Source organism: Carassius auratus, chromosome 38, assembly GCF_003368295.1.
Source record: "Carassius auratus strain Wakin chromosome 38, ASM336829v1, whole genome shotgun sequence".
NCBI classification, from domain to species: Eukaryota; Metazoa; Chordata; class Actinopteri; order Cypriniformes; family Cyprinidae; genus Carassius; species Carassius auratus.
The window spans coordinates 21,709,364-21,721,563 of NC_039280.1; the positions used below are offsets into that span (position 1 = coordinate 21,709,364).

General features: G+C 40.8%; 1 protein-coding gene across 8 annotated transcripts in view; it reads right to left on the bottom strand.

Moving 5' to 3' along the window:
• dst (dystonin) overlaps positions 1-12,200 on the bottom strand; it is a 160,375-nt gene that overhangs the window by 14,559 nt on the left and 133,616 nt on the right. For all 8 annotated transcript variants that reach the window (XM_026224744.1, XM_026224752.1, XM_026224745.1 and 5 more), the window contains 15 exons: positions 12,054-12,176; positions 11,374-11,475; positions 10,734-10,835; positions 10,194-10,367; positions 9,944-10,099; positions 9,643-9,840; positions 8,280-8,408; positions 7,496-7,666; positions 6,260-6,415; positions 5,305-5,511; positions 4,263-4,382; positions 3,544-3,713; positions 2,053-2,212; positions 801-995; positions 395-523 (listed from right to left, as the gene is read on the bottom strand). In XM_026224744.1, the coding sequence (XP_026080529.1) occupies positions 395-523; positions 801-995; positions 2,053-2,212; positions 3,544-3,713; positions 4,263-4,382; positions 5,305-5,511; positions 6,260-6,415; positions 7,496-7,666; positions 8,280-8,408; positions 9,643-9,840; positions 9,944-10,099; positions 10,194-10,367; positions 10,734-10,835; positions 11,374-11,475; positions 12,054-12,176 (2,292 nt within the window). The remainder of the gene's footprint in view (positions 1-394; positions 524-800; positions 996-2,052; positions 2,213-3,543; positions 3,714-4,262; positions 4,383-5,304; positions 5,512-6,259; positions 6,416-7,495; positions 7,667-8,279; positions 8,409-9,642; positions 9,841-9,943; positions 10,100-10,193; positions 10,368-10,733; positions 10,836-11,373; positions 11,476-12,053; positions 12,177-12,200) is intronic.

A 12,200-nucleotide genomic window follows, 5' to 3' on the forward strand; every position in this document is an offset into this window, starting at 1 on the left:
CACGCAGTAGTTAATAAAGATTTGAAGCCATGTATGGCTTTTGTTACTCAGTTGGACGTGAAGAGAGAGCGGGCTACGGATCACTACCTCACATCATGAGTGGAGCTAATAAAATAAGAATGTCAGGGTTGTGGAAAACACACACACACACACACACACACACACACACACACACACACACACACACACATGTTCTGTCTTAGAAAGATTACGATCCTTCTGGCACACACTTTCATTTATACTCAGTGTTGTAATGTAGAACAGATACGATTTCATTTTTGTGTTTCATGTGGCCCATCATCGTTGCCAGTAAATACTGAAATGCTATTGTCACTGAAAGGTTTTAGAAGGTAAACATCACAAGGATTCTTTGTTATTGTTGTGGAAAACTGACCTTGTGCTGTTCAATGAGAGCGCGGAGGGCTTCTTCATCGTCAGGAAGAGCACCGTGGAAGCGAAGGCTCTGCTCGGCCTCGGCAAGCCACTCCAGTAAGATATGAACGCTGGAGTGGAACTCCTCAGCCTGAGGAACAGGGCACAGTATATACAATGTAAGTAAGACTATTTTTCACGACTTTAACATGTGCTCTGGTCATTGAAGGCTGGAGCCACACAAACTACTGGATCTGACAGCACCTCTGACTCTTGTTTCTGATGTCACATGCAGGCTCAGCCAATCATAACTGTGTAGAAGTTTTACAGTAGCTACAGCAGCTTGTTTTATTCTAACGGTCAATACGAATGTGGGAAATTGTTATTAAAAACAAAATGCTGTTTTCAGGTCATGAGGCATGTCTTACCTGACACAGTGCCTGCTCGAGCCGTGTCTGTTTGGACACAGAGAGGCTGCACACCGTCTCCCAGCGCGTGCTCAGCTCTTGCATCTGAACTTTGACCCAGGACGAGTCATCGTGACTGCTCTCGGTGAGCTCACGGGCCGAGCGCTTCAAAGCCTGCACGCTGCCAGTCCTTTTGCCCAACTCTTTCTGGAACACCTGCAGGACACATGGAGAAACCCATCCACATTCAGCTGCCTACAAACACAGCATTCTACCCCACACGGAAATGAGTGATTTGGAGGCAGCAACATCATCATACATATGCATCTAATAACAGAACTCCTGATGCTCATGTGATACAGTAATGGTCATTCAATGATAGCATGGATACATGTTGGGTTAAATAGTCAATTTGTAATTAGATTTCAGGTTTTATTAGAACTATTATTAGTGGCTAACATCATCAACATCCCATGCACATTTTGTGAGGTTGTACAGTGCTGTCTATGTCCTCCTCTGATGTCATCACATTAAGGACCAATTAGGAGGTACTTGTCCACTGCTATCAATCACACGCCTAATGTTATTATTTCCTAAGACCCAGGAGGCTTTGCGATATTTGCATGGAACAGCAGGCATGTCATCACCAGGCTTTAATTATGAAGCCTATGACTTTCCATCAGCATTGGTCATTCAAAAAAAGACAAAAAGAAAAAAAAGATTATGCTGGCTCTGTGACTTTGATGATGTGGTGTATGAAATATGAATCACATTAGGCGATCCTTCCGTGTCTTGCGACTACATCAGTGTGGAGATATTTATAGAATGTTGTCTAAAAGCTAGATCACCAGTTCTAGACTGCATCCATAGAAATCCTGTGTAAACAGCACCAAACATAGTCAGTGACCTTTTCTTAGGTTCTCAGTTCCAAACATGAATGAGGTCATCACTTAGCTCATCAGCTCGAGAGTGTTCTGATGTCTGCTCTGGAGATGTGTTTGAGTTTGGGCTCGCCAACACGACTAATTCAAATCCTATTACACTCCCTCTGATGATGCTACAGTAACATTATATCCCAGAACAGAACCAAGACGTTACATCACAGATATTTTACCAAAGATAATGGACAAAGATTATGAGACAATATTGAAAATATCTAGAGATGTGCCAAAACAATCATGTAATATACTGTGATGGTTTTTCGAGATGTTTCCGTTTCATTCATGCACTCATCCGTCTGGAGTTCAGAGATGAAGGAGCAGGTGTTGGGTACCTTATGGCTGTCGATGAGGTTCAGGACGAGGTCTATGTCTCCATGCACAGGCTGATCTTCAGCTAGCTGTGGTTCCACTTTATAAAGCCAGTCGATGAGAGCCTGCAGTGCGTCTGTGAACTGACCTGAGAACAGCAGAGCCTCCTCCAGCTTATTCTGCCTGGAGAAGAAACAGCCCATATGATGTCAGATACACAGTTTGACATATTGTCTGACCATGAATCATAGTTAGTTGGCAATTAACACTGATATAAGGTATTGTTTACTCAACATTCATATTTTAGGTTTGAATTCATAAGAATACATAAAGGAAAATGGGTAACACTGGGAAACGAGGTTTCATTTGTTAGCATTAGTTAACTACAGTAGTTAACATTAACACTGAAAAATACTTCTAAAACATGTTTCATTTTAGTACTTCAGTTCATTTCAACATTTACTGAAACATTCAAATCGAAAGATGTATCTGGTAATATCATTTAATGGATCTGAGCTAACATGAATTAACAATTAACAGTATTTTTATGTGCTAATATTAACAAATAAATACTGCAACAAATGTATTGCTCAATGTTAGCCAATGCATTAACTAACATTTACTAATAGGACTGTATCACTGTAAAGTGTTCCCAGACAATACAAGTTTTAGGTATTTGTAATCACTTCAGCTTGAATTAAATTCATATTCCATTACTGTAAAAAGAATCACTTTTGAGAATAATGGCAATTCTAAAAGTAAAGCATAAAACACATGGGAACACTTCATTAATAAGAGTTTGGGTGCAAATGTGCATAAACTGTCAAAAAAAACAAAAAAAATGAAAGAGCCTTCAATTTTAACCTGTCCTCCAACCAATACGCTTGTATAGGTCATTTGTCCAAATCCCTGAAATACGACCCATCAGAGCTTATACTACAATTGCGCCCCTATCGGCAAAAGGTTGTTTTCATATTAATTTTTTGTACTCTTTTATTTGCGCTCTGGTTTGCGTTTCGTGTAGCTCAGTTAGTAGATTATTGCGTTATACCTTGATATGTAATCATGCAATCCCAGGGAACGGACGTGGACGAAAATGTATATGCTCAATAAATCATAATTTAGCATGATTTCTGTGAGGGTTAGGTTTAGGGGTGGGGTTAGGTGGGGTCATTCGAACGAATAAGCCACCTAGTAAAATATGTAGGAAATACTGTGAGATCGGTGTAAAACGGCCACACATTGCATTTAAATAAACGTGCGTTTTGATTGGTAATGACGTTACACGTCATTTCATGACGACAGACGCAACGCGATACTGTCATTATTTTTACGCCCACTAGAGGCCGCTTAACTTTAAAACGTAAATATAGGTCGTAATAAGGTGCTTGCACAAATGACCTATATGGTCGTTTTTTGTTGGAGGACAGGCTCTTAAATTTGGTTATGCAAAATAAATTTTTCTGAATAGGGGAAATTCTGGTGTTTTCCTGAAATCCACCCAAATGCTGTACCTCTCCACAGATTTCCCGCAGACTGTGTCCCACTTGTCCCGGAGCTCACTGAGCATGTCGTCCAGTTTCTGGTTGTCATCTTTCAAGGAGGTCTTGTCCTTCAGAGCGCGGCCCGTGCGACTGCTGGTGTCATACACCGAATGCTTGCTGCCCAGAGCTTTCTGGAACTCCTACAGTCCCCCACACAAGACAAACAGAGGTGAAAGGTCATTCGAACAGAGCTCAAGGACACGTGTCCCACAAGCCGTCCTGAGAGGCCTTACGGGAAGCCTGATGTGTTTGTGACTGACTCATCAGAACATCTGAGCACTGCTGAGCTGTTAATTACACAGCACCACGCAGCACACAATCCTCTGCTCTGAGTAAAACCCACATCACCTGGGACCGAGGAGCCCGACTTACAATCAAAAACATCTAACCTCTCAGTCTGTTTACTTCATGTAGAGTGTGTCATCTCGCATGCATTTTATTACCATTTTAAAGCTGCTTTAGACTAATATTACAAGTTAGTCATCTTGTTTTTCTTCTTCATGAATGGATATAGCTTTTTGTATCAGTTCCATTAAAAGTTAGCTGGTCTGATTTAATCCAAAAAGTAATCCTTATTAGCTTGGTTAACTGCGTCTTGGCCAGACTAGTTCTTAACCTAGTAAATGCATCTGGCAGCAGGTGGGAATGGTCAGGTGTGATCGGATCGCTGATAGCAGATGCGTGTTCACCTTGTGCTGGGTTAACTGCGTCTTGATCTTGTCCGGATCATTAGCGATCTCCAGCTCAGAGTCCAGCGCTCTCTCGGACTCCTCCAGCCACTCCATCAGTTTGATCCAGGATTCATGGAACTGCAGAAGACGAGAGCATGAGAAGCCATCAGTGTAGGATGCAGTATATCATACATGTTTTCATCTTAGATCAGAACCAAACAATGTTTTACATCACTGAACCACAGAGAATTTCTTTTGGCTTTTTTCGCACTGAACAACAAAATATTCTTCCTCAAACATGGATGGCAGTTATTAAATAACTTTTTGCATACAGTGTGTATTGATCCCCTCCGGTCAGTATTTATTCGAGTCTGTGTTGATACTGTAGGTGTTCATCCTCAGCTCTGCACATCTGGCCGCTGCAGTGGTTCTCAGTCTGGCTTGCATGGAGCCTGTGCGTGGACAGCGTTTTTCAAGTTCCCTCATAAATTTTCAGTTGGACTGAGATCTGGACTTTGACTTGGCTAGTCCAGGACATCAACATTGTTGTTTTAAGCTATTTCTGTGAAGCTCTGGCTTTATGCATGGGAATAACAAATCTTTTGACTTGTCTTGCAGTGAAAATACAGGGATTTATCTGTATTTCTCTACATTTATTTTATCCTATACCCTTTCAGACCTGTTCATGGTCAAGAAGAATCCCCACAGTACGCAAGACTGCACATGAGTGATCTTCATGTCCTCTTGTACTATGACTTAAGTTTAACTGTTTACAGGGGCAATGCACATTTAGGAAAATGACTGTAAATGTGCCAGAAATTAGCCGAAAGGCTATATTTCATCAGTAGATCCTTAACAGAATGCCAAGGATGTCAAAAAATAAAATAAAAATCTTCCTCATTGTAAATTCACTTTGACATTAAAGAGTCTTGTTAAGTTGATCAGTGCCAAAAGAAGTCCACTGAAGTTCTCTGTGATTCAATCATTCCTATAGTGACTCTGTCGAGCAAGGATGTGTGATTAAGAAAGCATGGCTTTTAAATGAGTTTAGTTTTCCCACCTGTCTGGCACGTTTCCTGGCATCGTCCAGCAGGCGTCCTCTCTCCACTGACCTCTGCACGACCTTCTCCCAGCGGCCTTGAACGCTCAGCAGCAGGTTCTTGATCAACACCACGTCCTGTTTCTGACTGAAGTACTTGAGGTGTGTTCCTGTCTTATCCAGCTCGATGATCTGATCCCGATGGGAGTTCACCTCAGTCACAAACACCTGCAAATCCAGCAAAAATAAATACAAATATGCAAAAGGACTAGTTCTTCTAACTGCAACAATATGGCTCATTTAAAGTCACAATGAAATGCGAGAAGCAACATATGATGATTTTCACATGTTGCAAAATGTTTCACATGTTGTTGATAATGTAAAGAAAGCACACATTGTACAGTGGAAATAGTGTTATAATATAATAATTTATCAGTTACGATGTATTTTATGGAGTCCTAAGTACAGAGTAATATTAATTAACAACATGATCTTAATACAGGGTTAGGATTTGGCTTTGGTTTAGGGTTATTGCAGGTATTTATGTATAATTTACTGTAATCTTTAAATTCATATGCTTATGTATTTATAAGAAGTAATGCGATATTCAATAAGAATAATAGTTGCATTAATATTTGTATCTGGTTTATAATTTACTTTTGAAAAACTATTATGATGGTTTAGTGACTTTATAATGTAATAGATTTCTTATAACTTGAAAACGTTTAAAGCATAGGATGTGACTGCATTAAAAAAGTATTATATTATGAATATTTAATTCCATTAATAATATAATTTTGTGAAGTTATTACACTACTATTTGCTATTACACCAGTTGCTGCAATTTTTATGCAAAACGTGCATAGACGAACTGTTCACAATAATTTTCACAATAATGAAATGCAGTGAATTTTTATGTCAGCAATAAGCTGGTTTTTCAGACTAATGTTGCATTATCATGTCAGAGAGCACTGACCTTATGCTCGTCTATCTGGAACATGATGGTCTCCAGGATGAGGGAGGCAGGCGAGGCCGTGGCGAGGGTCTGTTCGGCCTGCGTCAGCCAGTTAATGAAATCCTGTAGTGAGTTATGGAAGTCTGTGGCCAGCGCCAGGGCCTCCTCCAGTTTCACCTACAGCCAATCAAACACAGCCGTTCATCTCAGATTCATGTACAGGGACACCTGGAACTGACTGCTAGGTTGACTTCCTGAAGAGTGGACTTTCGTAGCATGTAAACGTCTTCCTCAGCACCTTGGGGTTTGGGGTGGGACTAGCTAAATGAGCCGTTTGGCTTGCTGTTGAGAATAAACTAGATGGGGATGGAGGAATGTTTGGGAAACGAGTCTGAAATCAATCCTTAGGCTAGATCGTAACAAGACAAGACACATGAGAAATGATGCTATCTTTGTTATTTTGGAGCAATTTCCTCATGTCACTGATGGGCAGAGGAGGATATGAGACACTCGATGATCTCATCCCGCAGCGGGTCATGTGATGTCTGCTTAGCATCACACGTGAGGAGGAGGAAGTGTATTTGTAAAAGCTGCAGATGTTAAAGGATGTCTTGACTATCACAGACGAGGCTCTGACAACAGCCTGTGTGGTCAAACTCCACATGTACATTACTCTGACAACAGTCAGATCTGATTTGGACTTTTTCTTCACTCAATATACGCTCATCTTGAATATTGATAATTAGTTCACCCAGAACTGAATATGTGGTCATCTGTCACTCACATATATAATTTCAATAAGTCTTATTTTTACTGTACCTTATTTTCAATGTGCTTTCATGGTTCTTTAGTCTATTCTATACCATAAACTGTATGTTCATTGTATGGAAAAGAGATGTGTGTTCATCGTATAATGTTCTCCCTTTGAGCGGCACAGAAGAAAAGATTTGGAACGACGATAAAGGTGGTCAATGATGACAGGAGTAGTTTTGTCTTGGGCTGAACCTAGTGGTTTAACCACTTCAGCAGCTTTTTCAAGACCGCAGACAACTCTACTTTGTTCTGCAGTGATTTAAAACTCACTTTAGGCTTGTGCTCGAGTGAAAAAGAATCGCTCATGCGACCACATCAAAGCACAACAGATCTGAGATCACAGCTGCATGAACATAACCAGACTTCAGCTCTGGGATCGGTGATGATGAGAATGAGTCAAACTGACAGGAAGTACACAGAGACCAGGCAGTAAATCACTCTCACCTTCCTCTCCGTCACTTTGGCCTGAACACACTCCCACTTCTCCTGCAGGTTGTGCAGGTCCAGTTCAGTGGTGCTGTCTTGACCTTCAGGGGTCAAGGTCAAAATGTGCTGCCCCCGGTCAAGAAGCTGCTTGTATATTTCCTCCTTGGCTTCCAGTGTCCTGCAGAGCTCCTGCAAACACACAGACACCATGTTCACTGACAACCAGACATACCATGACTATTCAAAGAGTTACTTCTGATGTTTGAGTCCAAATATTTTCTTCATATATCTGCAGAAATCAGAAGCTTATCAAATGTTTCAGAAATTTGGCTGCACATTCATACAATTAGGTAAATTCAAAGTCTGGAACACACAAAGAGATTTTGCAGAATATCCAAGCTGCTCTTTTCCATGGAAAAAGGCTCTGTCAGGCTCCAAAAAGAATAGCGATTGTAGTTCATAAAGCTCTACATTTCTATGCTGTGCTATTTCTGAAGCTCGATTCTGATCATTATATGCTTATATTTAGCTTGAATACATCCGCTTGGAGATTTTTAAGGAGGAAAGAAACTCATATGTGTTTGAATCATCTTGAGGGTGAGTACATTGTGACAAATTGTTCCATTTCTGGTGAATCATTCCTGACGTGATTAACATTCTTTAATAAAATGCTCAGATAAAACAAACAAAACTGTTCTCAATTACAAATGCATAAGTCGTTGAGATGTCAAATAGATATTGTTGTGTTAGTAGTTAGAAGCTGGCCATCGGTGGCGGATCTGTTGTAGTATTAAACACATACCAGATGGGTGTTAAGCTGCTCTCGGGCCGTGTCTGGTAAACCACCGAGGGCCTTCGATGCTAACAGCTGACGCTCGGTGTCTTTCAGCCACTGCTGCATGTCTTCAATCTCACCATGAAAACCCTGAGCCTGAAAACCACAGCAACATTCATTAGCAGCGGCCGGAGGAATGAGCAGGAAATCTCTCCGTTCTGAGAACAATGCTGTCTGGATTCTTCTCCAGTTAGCATAGCTCATAAACCACTAGGTACTTCTCTGCTCCCTGTTTTAATGTGGGGAAAATGTTACAATTGTGCTTGATTGTTTTCTAACAGGATGTTCCAGGTCTATAATACAATTGTGCTCTATTTCTCCCATTTTTATTTAATTAAAAAACAGTTGAAAAGGCTTGACGTAGATATCATTATTTATATGAAGTGTATATTCTATATTTACGGGGCTGTTGAATGCTTGAATCTGATTGGCTGATGAATGTTGGGAATGTGGGAAACACAGCTCTCTTGACCGCATTACAGTTCATATCACTTCACATAGTTAACTGTAATTATGGAAATCAGCATACAGTTCCTATTACTGTATTTGTTATATATTATAATTTTAGTTAAATTAAGTCTGAATTTATTAAGTCTGTATATGTCTGTTAAGTTTTAGTTTTATTTAATTTGAGCTATTTTAATATTCCAGCAAAATAAATGGAAATGAAATGTAATTTATAAAGCTGTGTGTGTGTGTGTGGTTGTACATACAGATATGTAGTTTTGTTGTATGCATTGCTTTTATATCTAATTCACACAAGCTCTCTCTCTTTCTTTCTTTCTCTCTCTATGTGTGTCTCTGTCTCTCGCTCTCTCTTTCTAATAACTTCATAAATAACTGCATAAGAATGCTATCAAGCCTCCATTACCAGCTTTAAAATGAAATTTTGGAACCATCAAAAGTGGTATTGGATGAGATGTGGAGGAAATAATACTATATATAATAATAAATATGTCATCAGATCGATGTCTAGAGGTGTGGTAACCCTAGTATAAGCAGAATAATTAACTCCAGCCTTTATATATATATATATATATATATATATATATATATATATATATATATATATATATAAAATAAAATTAATTTGGGAACGTTGTCTTTTTTTTGTAATTATTTCTACTTCAACCTTTCAGAGTTCACACATCAAAGCATGAGAGCATGTGTGTGTATGAACATCTAACTCTTTACTGTTTCTCCTTCACATTCTTTAAGATTTAGTGAGGACGTTTTTGGCCTCGTGTTGAGAACATCGTTGATCATATCTCCATTTTAGGAAAGGCTCAGCCTCTGAGAGGTCTCTGGCTGGCTTGTATTGACTCCTGACCTGCAGCAGGGCACTGTCCAGAAGCTGTCTTCTCTGCTCAGTCTTCTCCAGGATAGTCCTCCAGCGCTGGTTGAGGTTCTCCAGCTTGTTCTGCAGACCTTGCGCCTCTTCTCCAGCGCTGGAATCAATGAGGTCACTGCCGGCCTTGTTCACTGCCTCCACCGTGGTCTTGTGGGCCAGCACATCGTTCTGCAACACCTACCCAATGGAAAGAAATGACCATACGTGAGATGTGCGGGACTTCTGAGTGTCTCTGTGGTTCTGTGATCACATTATGAACTTGTTTTTCACGGTGACATACGTGGTGCTTTGCGAGCTCGATCTCGATGGCTTTGGGGTCACCGCAGGCCTTCCTCTGTTCACCAAGCAGTTCTTCGGTGTGAGTGAGCCAAGCCAGAAGTTCATCTAAAGCATGCTGGAACTGCCCCAGAGCCAGCAGCGCTCCTTCCAGCTTGTGCTACAAGACGTCAGGACACACAGCAGACATCACAATAATGCTACGACGGCGTAGTGTAGTGGGAAATCAATAATTGTGATTCTCAGTGCCTGACCTGTCGGTTGATGATCTTTTTATCCAGGTTGTCCCAGAACATTTTCAGCTCATTCATTGGCTCCAGGATGGAACTGCGCTCGGCTTCCTCTCGCACCTTCTTCAGCAGAATCCCGGCCTGATGGTTCAGCCTTTCCATCTCGATCTGTAGCTGGTACGTGTCACCTTTGAACTCCTTCACACACACGACAGCACAGGTTAGATCAGAAAACTGTTTCACTATGGCTGCATTCACACAGCAGGGATTAATGCAATGATCTTGGGCTAAAAGCATGTTGTTTCACCTGTAAGTCATTTTAAAAGCATGCATGATTAAACATTTACAATTGTGCAGGCTTAAACCAACTGTGTAAGATGAAGCAAATGAATGGCTGTGTGTAAACACAGCTGTCAGCTCAATTATACTCGCCAAACAATCAAACATGAAAGAGCTTGGAGATAAATGGCTCCAAACTTTGATCTAGATCCACTATGACTTTGACAAAAAGCATCGTGTCATGGCTCTGGGAAAATGTCCCACACACAAGCAGGAAATCAATACCTTCAGCTCCTCGATCTGCTGTTTCACAGTCTCCAGGTCCGTGCCCACGGGCGACATCGAATCCAGTTTGCCTTCCATAATATCCACCGAGTCAAACATGTTCTGTCAGGAACAGAAACTATTGTCACCGGCTGCACAACATCCGCACCTTGCATCGAGTCGAGTTTCGCTCAGAGCCCCAACACAAATGTGGCTCAGGTGACAGTGAAAACGAACAAAACTGAGCCACACCTAAACCAATTCTGCTCAAATCTGGAGTTTTGGGCGAACAAGTGCAACTGGTCATTATTCACAATGATCCCTTAGAACAGACTTTATGAGAATAAATGAGAAATAAAACTTGAATTATTCAGCAGCCGGGGTGAATCATTGGTTTAGAATGATTAAAGCAGGGCATGTCCTCGATCTGGTTACACTACGACAATGACAAAAAGCATGTTTTTTCTCTCTCTTTCAAAGTCTACCCTCTTGGGCTGAATCACGTCACATGATTCATTCATTTAACACTGTTTTTCCCCCATGAGCACATTCAGCATGATATCAGATCAGACTATGCTGACTAGAATCTAGCTCGGGAAGCTTCCCATGACTGCATGAGCAGACAGATCTGTGGTGGTGGTGGTCTGTGTGTCATATTTACCTGGAGACTGTCCTGGAACTGCACCGCAGCCTGCATGGCTTCCTCTAGACTCTCTACTCTCTCTTTCCATGCCTTGTTCAGGGTTTCCCAAGCTGAGTTCACCTGAGGGACATACGAGATGTGGTCAGACATTATACAGTGTGACTCATCCAGCACTTCAGTTACACCAGGAACACTTCCATCCTGGGTCGAAAATGAACAATTCAACAGAATTAACTGCTATGGACTTATATACGTACAGTGTACTTATCGTGTTTATATTGTGTTGCAAAACACTTTTGCTGCTATTGAGGAGGAATGTGGCTAAGGTTAGGGACAGGTTTGGGGGTATGGGTTGGTTTAAGGGTGGGATAAAGTGTAACATTTTTAATAAATGTACAAAGTTGTGACAGTTCTGTTTTTGCTTTGTCATTATGCTGTATGGAGTGTAGATCGATGTGGAAAAAAAAGTCGTTAAAAGCAGTTAAACATAAGGCTACATAATAACAAAACACGAAATAAATGAAAAGCTTCCAACATTTTTAAACCTGCAAAAGCAATGCTTACACAAATTATCCAATGTTAACCATAATTCAAAATAAATGAATAAAATAAACATATTTTTACTAGAATGGTACTTCGGGATAAGCTCTGGTCATGTTTTTCTGAGGGAAGCATTTATTCTCCTGTGAAGTCATTACCTCATCTATACTTTTCTTGATCACTGGTTTATCAGGTTCTCCGCATGCTGTCATAAACTCCGCCCCCAGATTCTGGACCACAGTCAGTTCCTCCTGCAGTCCCTCGATCTCCTCTCTAAAGCCCTGTGAAACAAAACAGAAACTCTG